The 17,490-nt window shown below is 35.0% G+C and overlaps 2 protein-coding genes across 4 annotated transcripts in view; one reads left to right on the top strand and one right to left on the bottom strand.

Moving 5' to 3' along the window:
• LOC134846947 (WD repeat-containing protein 49-like) overlaps nt 1–17,490 on the bottom strand; it is a 232,270-nt gene that overhangs the window by 57,197 nt on the left and 157,583 nt on the right. The window lies entirely within an intron of this gene.
• Nucleotides 1,420–17,389, top strand: LOC134845732 (delta(14)-sterol reductase TM7SF2-like). The gene is made up of 10 exons (XM_063862791.1): nt 1,420–1,540; nt 9,197–9,814; nt 9,986–10,145; nt 10,228–10,370; nt 11,826–12,030; nt 12,927–13,033; nt 13,238–13,363; nt 15,208–15,385; nt 15,824–16,036; nt 16,345–17,389. The coding sequence occupies exons 1-10, from the start codon at nt 1,517–1,519 to the stop codon at nt 16,512–16,514; spliced, it is 1,944 nt and encodes a 647-aa protein (XP_063718861.1). The 5' UTR covers nt 1,420–1,516; the 3' UTR covers nt 16,515–17,389.

The following is a 17,490-nucleotide window of genomic DNA, read 5'->3' as shown; positions in this document are numbered from 1 at the left end:
AAAGAGATGTCACCAAATTGTTTAATCTTTTGCGGGCCTTGAGGAACTAACATCACGAAGACGAAGCCAAATAACTATTATGCTGTATTACAAAAACGAAATCAAAACTGTGGCAACTGTTTTGTTTTGTTTTGTTTTGTTTATTGCTTGTTTTCTGATTTTGTGTTTTTGTTTGATGTAACCAATGAATTTTAACCAACTTTATTATTTACACTTTGCTATACTGATGCCTCGGCTTTTTACTGTATAGTAATTCAGGTGTTCTTTCTTCTTCTTCTTCTTCGTTACAAGAGAATCCAAAATTTTTTTGTCCTAAAAAAACAAAAATATTGTAAACATTCTTTATTCACGAGGTTTTTCTGATTTTTTGAAGTAATTTTTTGAATTTTTTAAATTTTGATCACCAAACGGCTCTAACAAACTCAAGAAAACTATCTTTGCTCGAGTAAAATTAAGTTTTGACGGCTTAACTTAAGCTTAATTAAGCTATTGTAAGCCTGCATGCTCGCTTTATTAGCTCGAAATTAGACCAAAAAGAAAAAATTAAAACTGATTCTTCTCAACTGAGAAATTTTTCCAAGAATTTTTAATGTCGTTCAGATCTGGACTGAATGGGCTTCAGTAGGACATACCACTCGACCCATTCCAATGATTACTTGGGGTAACTGATTTTGCATGGAAAAAAATTAACACCGGAGTTCAAAATTTGTCAAATGGTCGGAACAAATTGAAATACAACGAAAAAAAAACGATGAACCAATCAATTGACATTTTAGTTCATCTTTTAGAATCGAATGAAATTAGGTTTCCAAGTCAAGTACGAACTAATTTGAAACGTTTAGTCTTCATTTACTTATTCTATGGTTTTCATTCAGCTGACGAATGAAGCTGCGCGTTTAATTCTATGCCAAAAATACGAAATCAATATGCTAAAATGGTATTCAACCATTACAAGGTTTTAAAAACCCTTTTATATCAACGGTAGAGTTGAAATGTGCCTCTGGATTTCAAACAAATTTCTCTGCTCAAATTTTTGGGTGCTATCAATCAACTTATTTTTTTTTTATTTTCAGGAAAAGAGGGTCTTTATTGTGGCTCATGGCAAAGTGAGGTGTTTGACCCGAACAAAAAAGGATACAAAACGCAGAAATTTTCTGAGGGGTGAATTGGGAAGTGCATTTTCTGTTAATGTTCTAACGAAAAATTTGAATTTGTAACACATGAGCTGCAATTTTGAAATGGAGTTTTATACGAAAACTCATCAACCCGGAAAAAAAATTTTTTCAAGCAGACATTTTGAATCTTCCTTATTCACGATTCATTTTCTCCACCAAATCAAACTTTTTTTATTTGAGTCAATAGTTGCTTTTTCTTATTTCATGGATAAGAAAAAATTCGAAAATAAATGCGCGCGTGGGTCACGTGATTTGTAACTTTACTATAATATTTTACGGTTAAAAGAAGTGATAATTTTTGTTTTTTTTGTATAAAAAGCTTGACCTCCGAACGCTGAAGCATGAAGACCAGAAGAAGTCTGCAGGTGAGTTAAAAAATGATCTTATATGATAAACACCCCTTAACGAGAAATTAGCGCCTGCTTGTTGGATTGGGCGCTGGGGATTTTAGCAGACCTATCTTTTTAGCAGACTCAGAACAAATAGCAAGACAGAACGCTTACTTCGAAGTGGCATTGCCTAGTATTGATCGGTTGTGTTTCTGCGCTTAAATTCGTGCGGGTTTGCTTTGACGCTAATTTTGACTATTTTGAAGTTGATAGCTTTTTTTCAAATCGTGAGTAAATTACGTTGGTCTGCGTAAATTCTTAATAGTCAAGTTTTGTTCTTAGACGATTTGTCTGCTAAAAGATTGGTCCCCAGTAGTTTGGTAACTACTTGAGTGAGAATTTTGCGAACTGTTCTATGTGCACTCGAAGTACGCATGAATTTTCTGATAGCGTAGGATTAGAGCGCATTTTTTTGGACAGAGACAGAAACTACTAGGCACTAATCCTTTGAATCCGATAGCGGTTCAAAAAAATATGTGATGAAAAAGCTATCTGCGCTACTGACATTTCTTCACGAGATCTTAGTCAAGTTAGAAGCTTCAAAAAAGTTTATAAAACCACATCTCGAAGATCAATCTCGCACTTCAACTACGTATCACGAACATACCCTAATTTTGGCAACAAAATTATCAAAGATACCTTGCAGAAAATCTACTGGCACTTCTTTACTAGACACTACTCCGAGGAAAACAAATGCACATGGAGAATAATATGCAGATGTGGAAACTGTAACATCACAAACAAGATGAATCTAAACTGATGAACTTGAAATCTGGGTGCGAACCCTTGAGAACTCTCTAAATCTTTAACTACTACTACTATTATTGTATCGACTCTAGCTACAATAAATAGTTTGAGAATGCATTTAAATTGTAAATTCAACCAACATTTTTTGCACTTTTGTGCACCTTTAGATTTTAAAATAATGTACACAATATGGAAGTTAGCAATAACTAAGATTTTTGCTATGTTTTATTGTTGAATTGAAAGTTGAAAAAATTTTAGAAATAAGCTAAAAATTGCGGTCTCACACTAGTGGATAATATTAAACGCAGATTTAATCTCAAAAATGCCTCTTTCTAGAACCATTTTGAAGTATTTTGCAGGAGCTTAAAGTAAATTTTTTCATGTACCAAGAGCAAAGCGGTGAATTCCCATAGGTCCCAATATTCATAGCTCCCAAAATAAATAATCAGTCGGATAAGTCCCAAAATGTATCTTCTTGAATTCTGATTGGTTGAAATTTGAGCCAACGAATTTATGGATTGATTTTTTCTGTTCAACCAGCATAAACTCAAGCTGCAGATTAGTGACCGCCGCAGCCGCGGCAACGTGTTGCGAGCTAGCCACCAAATGGTAGGACTATACGAAATTTCGAGCCGGTTATGGGACCTATGGGACTGATTTTTCATTTTGGGATCTATGTAGTAGTAGTAGGATGGCTTCTGTGTTTCCACATGGGGTCCTGGCCACTTCATTGTATCGTCATATGTACGTCTTGCTGCGGCAGTTGTTCGCCGCACAATCGCACCCAATTTTCCACGTGCACTTGTCAACTTCATTATATTCTCCAAATTTCAACCAGAATTTCCTCAGTAGTAGCTGTTTGAGACCACAATCACGTCTATCTTTAAAGTATTGACCAGTCTGCAAGTTTGATAGAAGAAATTTTGTTCTGCTTTCAGGCGTTTAGGCCGTTCCAGCTGAAACATTACACCGCGAGAGGACTCTGTTAGTATGGGCACATTTACATGCATATCGTCGTATCTTCCTCATCCGAATTTTGAAAGCAGCAAAATATTATTTATCTGTATATACATAGGAAGCGGTAAAATTTGCAATTGAGCATTTTTTTCTTTGTATTCCAATGTTCCAGGAAAAATCCATTTGACGACTCTTTTTTGAATAGTCTCAAGTTCATTTTTGCTTAATCCATAACAGGGACTGGCGTATGTTAAAACTGGGACTATCATAGATTTGTAAAGGTTCAATTTTGCAGTACGACTCAGATTGTTTGTATTCCTTATTATCATGAAAAATACACGGTTTGCTTTCTTGCATGCATTGTCTATGTAGATATTCCAGTTTAAATCAATTGGTATTGTCAAGCCGAGATCTTTTTCTACGCCTATTTCTTTGATCTTGAATCCATTGAAAAAAAAAATCGTTTGCATTTTTTCCTAATTTTAGATACGTACATTTGTCTAAATTGAAGGCATATTATTGTCGATGTTCCAATTAAACACATTATGTAGGTCACTTTGGATTCGCTCTTGTGCCTGACCAGAACTGATGAATTTAGCATCGTCTGCAAATAACATAGTTTTAAGATATACACAGTAATCTGGTAGGTCGTTAATAAAGACCAGAAAAACCAAAGGACCCAGTATGCTACCCTGTGGCACTCCACTGGTAACTTTTTCTCTTGAAGACTCTCTGCCATTTATTCGAACAATCTGGTGCTTATTGGTAAGGTAAGACTTGATCAGTTTTAAAAGTTTACCGCTGAATCCTGTTGAAAACAATTTTCGTAACAAAATTCCATGATCAACTCTGTCGAAAGCTTTGCTAAAGTCAGTTAAAATAATTTCAATTTCTTCTCCATTTTCGATTCCTTTATATGTTTCATTTAGAAAGGTCAGGAGTTGTTGAATTGTTGACCGGTTCTTTCGAAATCCGAATTGAGTCTTGTTGAAAATCTTATTGTAATGATCATATAGTCGAAAGAAGACAATTCTTTCAAAAAATTTTAGAGGGCAGAGATAAAAGAGGAAAAGGTCTATAGTTTTTTGTCTGCTTTATTACCCTTTTTAAAAAACGGACTGATTATTGCATTTTTCCACAAGTCTGGAAAGACAGAAATTTGTAGAATTTTAGTAAAGATTTGAAAAAGTGAATGGGAAATCGTTTTTCTACATTTAAGAAAAAGCGCTGGTGGAAGTTCATCGGGCCCTTTACTTTTGTTGACATTTAGTTTTTCGCATATGCTTTCGATTTCAGTTTCTTCGAATGTTAGGTTGCTTAGAAAACGATTCTCTGAAGAATCTTGAAAAGGCTCATAAAATTCAGAAGATTGTACGTAAACGGATGCAAAAAACTTCGAAAATAGTTGGGCTTTGTCTTTGTCATTTTCTGCTTTTTCAGTTTTATAAAAAACAAGGCTGCGAATATTTGATTTTTTAAAGGCCCTGAAAAAGCTTCCCAGTTGATCTCTCGGCTGCTAGATTTTGTTCATATTCTATCTTGTAATTTCCACAGCATTTTTCCAGCATTGATTTCAGTTTCAGAACCTTTGGATGCATATCTTTATCTTCTTCTTGCTGTCTTAAGACATTTAATTAGATGAGATGTACTCTGGCTTATCCAAGGTGGCAAAGAAGCTCGATGCTGGGTTTTTTTTCGGTATAGTTTTATTCAGAAAAAACATTCAGCCAAAGGTACCAATTTTCAACAATGCAATTTGGGTTTGACCAGCAATAGGAATTGAACGGATTTGTTGAAATAAGGCGCATTAAATTTTCATAGTCTCCACTACAAACTATGCACACCACTTTTTACATAACATCTTTTTATATTGTTCTGCCCTATAGCCGAAAAACTAAGATGAATTGGGTAGTGATTTGACATTCATCGCTGGTCATTTGCTTCAAATTTACGCACTCTATGTTATCACTAACTAAAATGAGATCTAAAATACCGCTTGCTGCTGTATTAAAGTCTATTTTTTGTTGAAAGTTGTTTTCTTCGATTATGCTCAAAAACTCTCGCTCCAAAAAATTTTCTGAAGATAAGCTACACCAGTTAATCGTGGAAAAATTGAAATCGCCGTAATTGATAATATCATCGCAATTTCTTGTCAGCTGATTTATATTATTGAAAAGTCTTGTTAGGTCTTCACTTGTATACGCATATTTACTATTTGCCGGAGGGTTATAGCAACATACAATCAAAATTTTATTTTGATTGATATTAACGTAACAAGCAACTGCAGAACCGTTTGTCAAAATCGAAAAAGGATTGTTCGGAATTATAGCTTGATTTAACGCATATCTTTTTTTAACCAAGTCTCTACTATGCAAACAAAATCATATGGGTTTGCAATTAAAAAGTTTGAAACTCTTGACGTCTTGATATTTTAAACAAGCTCCGGATATTGTAAAACATAGCTGAAATTTCGAATTTTGAATCATTTAGTCAGTTGGCCTGTTTTTCAAGTATAAAACGCCTTTTCGTATCTTGATATCAGTGTACGCTGTTCCTTCGTTAAGTAGCTCTGCGTTTTTTCAATAATGATTGCTCTTTTGCTTGCTCTTCTTTATTTAAAGATTTCGAAATAAAAATCGAGTATTTGTTTCCCATATACTCCGGTTCGTACATTTCAAGTTGGGGGCGCGTGCTAGTATTTTTTCTACTGTAAAAACGTCACGAAACTTTACAAGGATCTGCCTGCGTCGTGTTTTCCCAAGATCGAATTTTCCGAGTCGCCGAAAAGATGAAATTTCAATTGAGTTTAATCCCAAATTTTCAAAAGCACTTCGTATCAGTTTTTCATTATGCTCAAAATTTTTTGATCGATCAACCGTTTCTGTACTTTCATTTTCCGCATCCTTATATTCAGGTATACCACTGAACCTTAACTCATGGTCATAATCAATTTTCGTTTTAACAACATCGCTATACTTAGCTACGGTTTGCTGGGGCTGTCTACATGAGAGAACTTCCTCCACCATAATCCGAGTACTTTCCACACTCTCCTTGAGATCCGTGATGTCCCTGCTCAATTCCTATGTATCAATTGGAGGGCTCTGTAGACAGCTGTTACATGTAAAGGTCATATTTGCCCTCTCCAAAAACTTGAACTCATCCTTCGAATATCCCATGCAAGTATTATGTGTCCAACTCTGAGACCTCTCACATAAGATCATTTTGGGACTTATGAGTACGCACCAGCAAAGCTTCCAAGAGCCCCTCTATGCAAGAATCATTAGTGGGTTAAAAAAAATCTAATAGGCTTATGATGTTCTGTAAAATTCGTATAGTCCTACCCTTTGTTAGCAAGCTCGCAACACGTTGCTATTCTGCTGTTAAGTGTTATGCTGTTTGAAAAGTACACACATCGTTTAATAAATCGTTGGCTCAAAATTCGACCAATCAGAAGTTTAGCTGATTTGCCGTTTTTGGTACAAATGAACGTTGGTACAAATGGGACTTAACCATATTACGCTTTGAGGTACAAGTATGATAGTTGTTTCCCAAGAAAAAGCAAGTATGAAAGATGGGTTCCGTTTCCTTGGTGAAAACTAAAAAAAAAGACAAGTAAACAAATGCTAACCATGTTTTCGAAGATTATAAGGCCTAAAAAAATCTTCAAGGACACATCTTAATTTTTGGAACCCAACTATCATACTTGTGCCCACTTTAACTGTAAATAACTGTATACATCCGGTATCTCATTATGTCTTGTGGGAATATATCCACCTTTGGGGCAATGTATAGCATGACGCATGTGCATTTCTGCGGAAGGTTACTTGGTTCTCATCCATATCTTAGTGCAATTCCGTCTCTGAATTCAACCTTCGTTAAGCAGAAATTATATCGTTTCAGCGGTAATGCGGTGAGCTAGCTACCTTTTTCCGATGCTAAATTCATCGGGTACTTTTCCCCTCCCTGAAAACTATTTACAGCAAGTTATATTGTTCGTGTATTTTAGTTTTCCACGCAAAATCAGGTACTGCGATTATTTATCGGAATAGGTCGTGTGATATAACATATTAAAGCCTTTTCAATCGTGATTCGAACATTTAAAAATTCGAATTTTTTTTCACATTGTCGAGAAAAACCGGTTTGAAATTTTTGATTTTTGGTCTAATTTCGAACTATTATGGTGTGAGCGTGTAGGCTTACCATAGTTTTTTAAAGCTTATTTCAAACAATGAAAACTTTGTTGCACTCAAGTAAAAGTAGTTTTTGGAGTTTTGTAGCCCATTTTGTATACAAAGGTTGAAAATTCTAAATTTCTGCAAAAGATATGAAAAATTTTGAAAAATTTTTAGATTTTTTTTCGTTTTTCTAGTCAATTTTTTTTTAAATTGTGTCCGAAATGGCAATAATTACTATGACTGCAAATACGACTAAGTTTTTTTTCGTTCAGATCTTTTTATCACACCATGCAGAAAAAATGACACTAATTTATAAAAAAAAAAGATTTTTTCCCTCGCTGCTGGTGTGTTTTCCTATTGGAACTTTTTCAATTATTATTTTATTTGTTTTCGAAATTTTGTTCTTGTTTTTTTTCCTTCCTAATAGTAGTTGCAATATGTCCTGTTGCTGGTCGGTATCTGTGATTTTTTCATTTTCACCTTTAGGAGTGGACTTTTTTATCTCTGATCTTTTTGATCTTCTGGTAAAGTCAGGTTCAAACCAACATCTCTCACAGGGAAAACAACCTGCAATTTTTTTCATACAATGTTTTTAATGAGAGCCGGCATGAGTTCTTTCGTTTAATTATTCTCAGTGTCCTCAAAAAGAGGAGTGTTAGATGTCGTCCGAGCAATGAAATTTAATTTCAGTTGGACTTCATTAGTAACGGATTTGTTAGCGTTTGAGAAATTTTTGCATTTTGTGCCAATAACTTAAACAGCTAAACGTGCTTTGCGGTTATGTCCAGCGCAAGTTGCTTACAAGACTGTTTATCGCCTATAACAGAACTGAGCACTCGATGCCCATCGATGATTTCTACTGTTTCATTTTTTGAATTTCTTTTGCTTTGTTAAAGAAATCAAATTTTACTATCGATTGGCACTTCGTTACATGGTAGCCGAGGGCTCGTCCATGTTCTTTTAAATTTTCAAGAAATGTTTTCAATTTTCTTATGCGATCTTTAACATTGCGATCATCGGCGTATCATCTTTGAGTAAGGTTTTCGCGCCAGGTGATTTTCATTAGAAAGGTTATAGCGATACAGTATATGCCTATAGCCAATGGATCACCTGTGGTTGTACCTTCTTATGACAAAATTGAAATTTTTTATGTACATTTTTGTTGGAAATGTGCAAGAATTTCGCAGGGCAGTTAGAGCGACGGAAACAAATGTTCAATGTTTATAAAAGCTTCTTTTCGATTGAGAATTGTGAACGCATTTTTTGGGTCATTAAACAGTATACATCGAGTTTTGCTCCTCGAATAATTATCTGTTAGTGAGTGAATGGCTTTTTCAATTGGCAGTAGAGCAGGGTTTTTATGGAGAGCGATATACAGTGCTGATTTAAATTAACCGGACAAAACGCGTTAAACTTGAAATTTAAAACGCATTTTTCTCAAATTGGGTTGAGTTTAGGTGAAAGCTTATGAAGATAAAACTTGCTTAAAGTTTTAGCAGAATTGATATGGTGTAATTTGTTTTGCGAAATTCGGGCCCAAAATTTTACCCCAAAATTGAGTCATTTTGGCTTTTCTTAGTTAATCAAAAATTACGCCGAAAATACCCAGTCGATCACAGACATAATTATATCAAAGTGAGCCCCTTACGTAGCTCAACAAACTTTATGAATGGTATAATTTGATTTGCGTGAATTGATAAATTTTGCATTTTTTGTAATTTATAATAGGAACTTTGTGATATGCTGTGTTTAGATAAAAGAATCTGTAAAGGAATTGATATCTGAAAATGAACCCATTATCAGTAGCCAGAAGACGTCACGCAATTCTAAGTCACAAAGTCCGGCCAGGTCTCGGAAATCGGCGACTCCTGCAACACCGAAGAGTCAAAAGAAAAGTCAAACAAAAGCAAAGAGTCCTGGAAGAGCTAAAAGTCCTTCTAGAAATTCAAGTGTAGGTACATCCGAAAGTCCTGCGCGGTCTAAAAGCCCTGTCAGATCCAAAAGCCCAGCCCGATCCAAAAGTCCAGCCAGAACTAAAGGCTCATCAAAATCTAAAAGTCCTCCTAAAGCTAAAAGTCCGTCGAGAGCTAAGAGCCCATCAAGAGAAGATTTGAAATCGAAGAAAAAGAGTAGCCCGGTTGTATCAAAAACAAGAGGGACTAGTCCAGCACGATCAACAAGTCCATCTAGAAGTGAAAGTCCCGCACGGTCTGGCAAAAGAGATAAAAAGCAAACTGGATTATCCAACAATATGAGTCAAGCAAAGTTGTCTCCTGAAATCTCAAAGCAAATGCGCAAAGTCAAGCCAGCTATAATTGAAACTGCTAGCAAAGTGGTCAAAAGAACGATAGAAAAAACTACAGTCATTGAGGTAGGTCGTTCTCAAAATAATTGAGAAAAGGTATGTGTTCATGCTGAATATGAGCAAACTAAACAACCCAAAACTTAAACGTAGCAATAAATTTGACTCCTGGTAACCAAATTGCCTGATATCTGAATGCAAGAATTTTTCTTCCAAACTAACGATAAATTGTTATTGTAGGAGAAGTTTGAGAAAGCTATAATAGATGCTAAATCCGACAAGAAGAAGCAGGCCAAAATTGCTGCCAAGAAGACGTTGAGCTTCCTGTGGAAAATAGTAGTATTCCTGACAACAGCCGCATTCCTCAATTCCGTTGGGTTTTACGCTCAGTTGATGTGCAGTTAGTATGAATTTGATTTGATCGCTCTGGAAGTCAGAGAGGAAATTTGAAGTTGCAAACTGCTTCGATGTATTTATTTCAGACAAAGGAAAACTGGGATGTCTCTTAAATCGCTGGCCACAGCTACCCACAAATGTTCTCACTGTGTTCAGTCTGGATGCTTTCGTGAAGCTTGCTGGATTCTTTTTTCTGCAAGCACTTCTTGTAATGTTACCAGTCGGAAAGGTATGTTATTTTAGCGCGTACCCAAACAAATATAAGCTCTCGATTCGTTTTAGAGTTTGAAAGTTTTAGAGTTTGAAAACGTTTTAATAATTGCCCATCCTATTAAATGTAATAAAAATGATAATGATTTGTTTTAGCGTAAGCAAACAACTGAAAAGTTTTTTTTAGAGAAATTAGTTTCGTAAAAAGGCTCTAATTCTAAGGCATCAACCTATGAACTCATTTGAGTTTCAAACATTTGCTCTGCATTTATAGCAGGCTCAAACTTTCAAATCAACACAAATAGCAACAAAGGGATTGCTGGTTGCTGTGCTATTTTATCCGAATATTCCGACCACAGTATTGAAAAATCACATTATTGAAAAGTAGGTTTAGAATCGACTAAAGAAGAAGTCGATTTAATAATCTCTATAGAGTTGGAGGAATGATAAAAAATGCCGTTGAAATTGCAGAAGAAATAGATATGTATTCACTCTCATTCGTCCGTGTAAATTAGTCTGAAAACGAAAATTTTTTTCTTAAAAACTAATTTGATTATTGTTCCGACCATTCAAAATGGGGAGAAACTTTGTATTCGGGTGTTTTTTCTGTTTTTTGTTCCGACCATTTGAAAAATGTGGAAGAAATTTGTATTCGGGTGTGTTTTATTAATCCTTTTTGTTTTCAGTCAAAATCAGGTAACTCAAATAAACATCGTAATGAATCGAGTGATATATCATATTTCAGTCGTGAATCGAACGACATCAAAAAACTTTAAAAAAATGTTTTGTCGAAAAAAAACCAGTTTGAAGTTTTTGATTTTTGATCTAATTTCGAGCTAATAAGGTGAGCGTGCAGGCGACCAATAGCTTATTGAAGCTTAAATTAGGCCGTTGAAACTTAGTTCTACTCAAGTAAAGTTAGTAATGGAGATTTTTAACGCCATTTAATCAAAAAGTTCAAAAACATTTTGCAGAACAATTAGAAAAAAAATTTGTTTTCGGGATTATTTTTTTAAACCATTTTCCTACAAAAACTGTTCTCTAGTGACTTTTTTGACTCTCTCGATTTTGCTTTGTTTCCTATTTTTCGTTTAGATTTTTTTCATTGCACCATACAGAAAAAAAAACGACATTAATTTGAAAATTTATTTGTATGTTTTTAAGACTGTGGTCGGAACATTCTGTGCTACATGCAAAGTTACCGGCTCTTATTTTTTAAATTTTGTTTTATGTGTCCTACGCAAAATCAGGTACCACAAACAATAATTAATTGAAATTTTTGATTTTTCGTCTTATTTTAATATTTATTTGATGTGGAAAACTTAACAAATGCACCTTTTTTTATCGAAGTTCTAGGCTTTCGGTTTGGTTTTTATCCTCAAACAAGTAGTTTTTTACCAATATGGTCGGAGCATAACGGTACTTGCACATCTACTTGTTTTTTTGGAATTGCATTATTTTTGCTTTATTTTAGTTCGTGAAGAGCGGCAGTCTAACATACAGAGCGAATGGGGTTTACTGTTTCTTCATCAACATTCTCCTTTTCGCCATCTGCGTCTATTTTGAAGCCCCAGTGACACAGCTGTACACGCAGCAAACGCAGCTGCTGTCTTCCTCCTCAATCTTCTGCTTCGTGTTCATGTTCCAATTGTACTGTCTGTCACTGTGTATAAAGACAGGTCAGTCAAGCTTTGGATTTAAAGGTTTATTGGGTGGAAGATAAACTACACTATTGAACCGCAAAATGTTAAAGATCACAAAAAACGGTGATTTACGTGTCTACTTTTGATAGTGGTTTTTCAGTTTGATAGTGGATGGTGAGAGGAATAAAAAAATTACCTATCCATCCAGTTTTCTCAAATGAGTGAAATTTGTCAAAATGGTGTCAATCATCAATAGCTGTTGAATTTTGAAGAGCTGTATTGGCGTATATGTTTTTTGAAATTCGAAGTTTGGCCTTGTATTTGTGGTAGTACGCCAAAACGCTGGAACATTATAACCCTTGCAAAAAGCCATGATTTATATCAACAGCGGAAAATGGTGGAAAGATAATTGTTAATCACTTAATAATTACAAGAAAATTAAACGAAATGCTCGTTGCATTATTTATTCTATTTTCTTAATAAAAAAGGAAGGCGTGTAGAAAAAATTAAACGCTTATTAAGCATAAAAGTTACAGTATACACTACCGGAACAAAATTTTAGTCTTTTTACATTGACCGATAAAAATTTCGGTGTATTGAGCTAAGTTTCGGAAACGCGACCATAGTACTCGTAAATTTTGGAAAGGCACAACTCGTAATATTCAATGAGTGTAAAACACGGCATTGACAAGTATCGACTGATTGGTTGCTCTGCTGGTCTCACATTTGGTACTTTGGTATAATAAATGTGAATCAATTTGTGATGCTAATCAAAAGTTGTCGCTTTCCTTAAATTTTGCCAGTTGTCGAATAACGTATTTTTGATTTCAAGATATAGAGGTTTGTAAATACGGAGTCAAAGTAGTTTTGCTTATTAATCAGTACGAATGATATTAAGAATAATGATAACTAAGCCTTAATGTTTGTTTTAGGAGTACACAGTTTGGAAGGACTGTTCTACGGCAATGAAGATCATCCCCGTTTGAGAAGTTTTGACTTCAAGACTTTCTTTGTACTGAAAGCAGGAAACTATCTGGCGGTTAGTAGCCATAAGTAATGTATTAAACGTGGATTGAAAAGCATAGGAGCATTAACTAAATTAGAACATCAAGGGTTTAGTGAATTATAAATAGCATACATAGTTCAATAATGAACAATTTAATGCCTTGATTCGATGCAACAATTTAATGCCTCGAATCGATGATAAAACAGCAGGTTAAGCATTGGTTGTGTTTCCTTGCAGGCTTTGATGACACTGTCCTATGTGTATGTGGACTATGAGGCGAAGAAGGGTGAGTCAGTGAATGTGGCTCTTCTGCTGGCGTGCGGAATGCAACTATCCTACTACCTACTCATCCAAGTGCTGGAGGTAAAGTGTCTCGCAAATAAGAATAATGACTTCTTAAGTATTGCCTTTATCTATTTGGTAATCGTAAATCTATACCGGTTAAAACTTAAAATTTCACATATCTGCTATCGACTCGGAGATTTTTGTTTCATCAGTTTTGGCGATGGAGTTAAGCATGAAAATTATGCGAATTATTAAATGAATTCTGTGAATTTTTGTAATGAATGAACGAATTTCGTTAAAATTGGCAATGAGTTTTTAAGAGTAATGAACGTAGTGAGTACTCTTATATAGGTCTTGCTGATTTTTGTTCCGACTTTCGATACGAAAGTAACGGAATATTTGTGCTCGGGGTGGTAACGGAATATTTGTGCTCGCTGGTTTTTTTCTTCAGACAAATTTCGACTTTTTAACTAGTCATTTTTGACGGAATTTTTTTTATCATTCGAAAGCTGTTGTTGTCCTGAGCTTAAATTTGAAAAGATATTTCACCTGTGATCATTTTGCGTAAAGTTATGAGGGTTTAAAGATTGCCATTTTGACCAATTTGGGACAATTAACGCGCGATATAATTCGCGCTATTAACGCGTAAGCGGAGATTTAATCCTTCTTATAAATGGTTCCAAATTGGTTGAACGAAGCTTGTTTGCCATAATTGATTTGTTACAAGGAACGAAATCTATCTTTTTGTACTTTATATGGCGTGTGGGGGGGATGATTTTCATAAAAAATTTCGAATTTAAAAAAAAAAATTAATTTTATTTTATTTCATTTTATTTTTTTAATGTTATTACTACTGCTCCATAAACCTTAAAAGGCAGTCGGAACATTCAGGGCTTCGCCTTGATACGAGCAGTCTTGTTTTGTTTGTTTTTTTTTTTCAGGAAAAAGTCTTAAAATTTATTCGTTCGCTTTTGATTTTTCGCGGTTTGACTTGTGATTTCTTTAGTTCAGTGCATTTTCATTGTTAAAAGGAGGGCAAAATCCATTATTGAACTGCAAAAGTGTAAAGGTCAAGAAAAACGTGATCGACTTTTGATTTCGAAAATGGAAAATAATTATCAGATTTCCCAGCGAAATATTTTTGATCGTATTGATCCAGTTTTATCAAATTGGGTTAATTTTAACAAAAAAGTGTCCATAATAAATTGTTCTACAAATTCATAGAGCTTTAAGGCAAAAGTTGAATGCTCTTGAAAAAACAAGTCAGTTTTTTTTTCAGTTTCCTTGCGTTCATCACTTTTCCAACTCTTAGTTGGCTATGTTCAGTTTATGTAGATGAAAGCAGGAACAAAATTTTCCGCTCAGAGACATATAAAAACGAATCTGTAGATCGAATGGTGATCTTCCATGCAGTTTTAAGTTTATTAAGAGTAATGAACGTAGTGAAGTTGGTGATTTTTTTGTTTTTTTTTTTGGGAAAAAGTTCTAAAATGATCTAATAACTACACCTACAGATGTGCCTTCATACATATTAAGGCATTTATGAATGCACTTAGGTATATATGCACTTTTTGAGTTCAATTGAAATTAATCTGCCGAAAGTTACGCAATAAGCTTTTTCCAAATAGGAACGTGGAAATGGCGCGAAAAAACCGCGGAATAAAAAGTTTACCTATCGATCTAGTTTTCTCAAGTTGGGTGACTGTTATCAAAAAAGGGCCCATCATAAATTGTTCTAGAAATTCAAAGAGCTTAAAGGGCATCTAATTTTTTCTGTGAAATTCGAAACACTTGCCTTCGTTACTCTTTTCCAACTGCTAGTTGGCTGTTTAATGTGTCATTTTGTGAACTTATGTAATTTTTCTGCCTAAACAATTTACTATCGAGAAAAATGCAGAAAATGATGGAGGAATGTGTTCTAGGCAGACTTCGAAGTGTGTTCGATGTTGGTGAGAAATGACAGACTGTCGTATGGGAAACTGTTCCACCACCTCGTCATGGCTCCTTTCCTGTTCACACTGCCCGCCAGATTCCTGCTGGAACACGAGACGGAGATCCAGATGCCTCTCCTATGTGCAATCGGATGTCTAGTCCCATTCTGTGAGTTAATGACAATCTTGCACTACGCTAAAATATCAAAATGAAAGGGGTGGCTCTAATCAAATAGCTTGAATTATTTTCACTGATGTTTTATGTTATTGAGTTTTCATAGCGCTCTCGCAATTAAATTGTAACAAAATGCCACATTTTTACTCGGTTTTTAGATAAAGAGATTCCGCTTTCCTGGCATCTAAAGCTTTCAATATAGCTTAGATGCCAGGAAAGTGGAATCTCTTTAATTAAAAAAAAATGAGTCAAAATGTGGCCTTTTGTTACAATATAATTGCGAGAGCGCTATTAAAACTCAACAAGAATAAAACATCAGTGAACATAATTCTCACAATTAAAGATCAGCTCTAGTATATAAATCACATCAATTGTCTAAATTTTGGCATAATTTTGTCGAAATGAAATTTGAGTTGTGTTTTTTCCTTGTAGTGATTGGAGCAGTAGTGTTCTACCAGTCGAACCACATGAAGGCTCTGTTCAAAAAGGACCCCAATGCGCCCAACACTTCCCACCTGCTGAGCATCACGAGTGGAAGGGGAGAGAGGGAGGTGAAGCTGATCTGCAGTGGGTTGTTCGCTCTGGTCAGACACCCCAACTACCTCGCAGATCTCCTCATGCACTTCTCAATCGCCCTCCTCACGGGTGAGTCGAAATTTGTTTGCTTTTTATATCATTTTTGACTAAGAGTTTTGAGCTCAAAATAATTTACTCGGCAATGCTTGAACTGGTAGGTTTGAGCTCAAAAGAGTTTACTCGGCAATGCTTGTCTCTTGTCGCACCAAAAAACTGCCACGTTTTCAACTGCATTTCAAATTAAGCATTTTTACATGAATTTTTTTGTATAAATTAAACTAAATTTGTGTTAAGTTTTGAAAATATTGACTTATGGAAATTTAATTTGAAGAATTTGCTGTTGAAATTTGCGTTCATTTTCAAATTTGATTTTCCAGGTCACGCCTCTGCGATTGCCTACTTGCCGTTTGTGTATCTCCTCGCCTACAGTGTCTGCAGGATCTTCAGGATGGAGTCGGAACTCTCTAAGCGAAGCGTCTCTTCATACAGTGCCTGGAGCCAATACGCGAGACAGGTCAAATCACGACTACTCCTCAAAGTATTCTGAACAGGACTGACGTCTTTCAAATGGATACAGAAATGCTTGTAAAGCAGATTTTTATGGAACTCAAGAAAACTTCATGATTATCTTTATTGGTCTACTTTATTAGTTTCTTTCGAGCTATTTTTGTACGATGTCCGTCTTTCATTTTACCTAATTTCTTGAATTTCATCGTCAAAACTTGATATGGAGACTTAAATGTGTTTTGGTTGTTATGATTTGGAGAGTGGCTGGAGATATATTGCTTCTTTATTTGTAAAACTAACACATCCTTAACTTTTAGTTTTCACCTATCAGTTTCTGTTTTTTAAATGATTAATCTTTTATATGTGATTGTTTACTGAATTTTTCTCTTTGTTTTTGTGGTTACATAAGTGAAAGTAGTGATTTTTTAATCTTGTCTTTGTATAACGCGTAGATCTAATTCTCTCTAATTTATTTTCTGTTCGACACATTGTTTATCTCTAATTCCTGTCAGGATGGCAAGCTGAGTTGAACTATAGGTGAACTCATTTTTTGTATGATCATTCCTTGTCTATTTCGGTTTGCCGACCTTTAGATATTTCTGTAAGAATGGAGCATTCAAATAGTAAATTCAGTTTCTGTCAACGCGATTCTCTGTCAATTTCTTATTTGCCGTATCACTTATCAGCTCAACCATTATCTTCGTATACTTAGTGACCAAGTGCATATTATTTTGAAATAACCCCAACTCTACTCAAAAATGATTCTTTCACTAGTGCAGTTCGTTATATTTGTTCACTCTAATGGCTTTAGACTTCCTAGGTTAGAGTTTGTGACAATTAGGTCAGAAAAGCGAGTGTAAAGTTAGAGTTTGTCTATTAGAAAGTGAAAATAAATGCTTAGCGTGTCTCTGCGAATTGAATTTTGAGTCCTATCGTGAAAAACATGAGCTGTCATTGGAGGTGTAAATCTTTTAGAACTAAATCTGCAGGCAAGGTTCACTTTTTGGTGGAACCTG

The sequence above is a fragment of the Symsagittifera roscoffensis genome, chromosome 5 (assembly GCF_963678635.1).
Source record: "Symsagittifera roscoffensis chromosome 5, txSymRosc1.1, whole genome shotgun sequence".
NCBI lineage: Eukaryota > Metazoa > Xenacoelomorpha > Acoela > Convolutidae > Symsagittifera > Symsagittifera roscoffensis.
The sequence above is the reverse complement of the archived record's forward strand: the minus strand, read 5'-3'. Positions and strand labels throughout refer to the sequence as shown.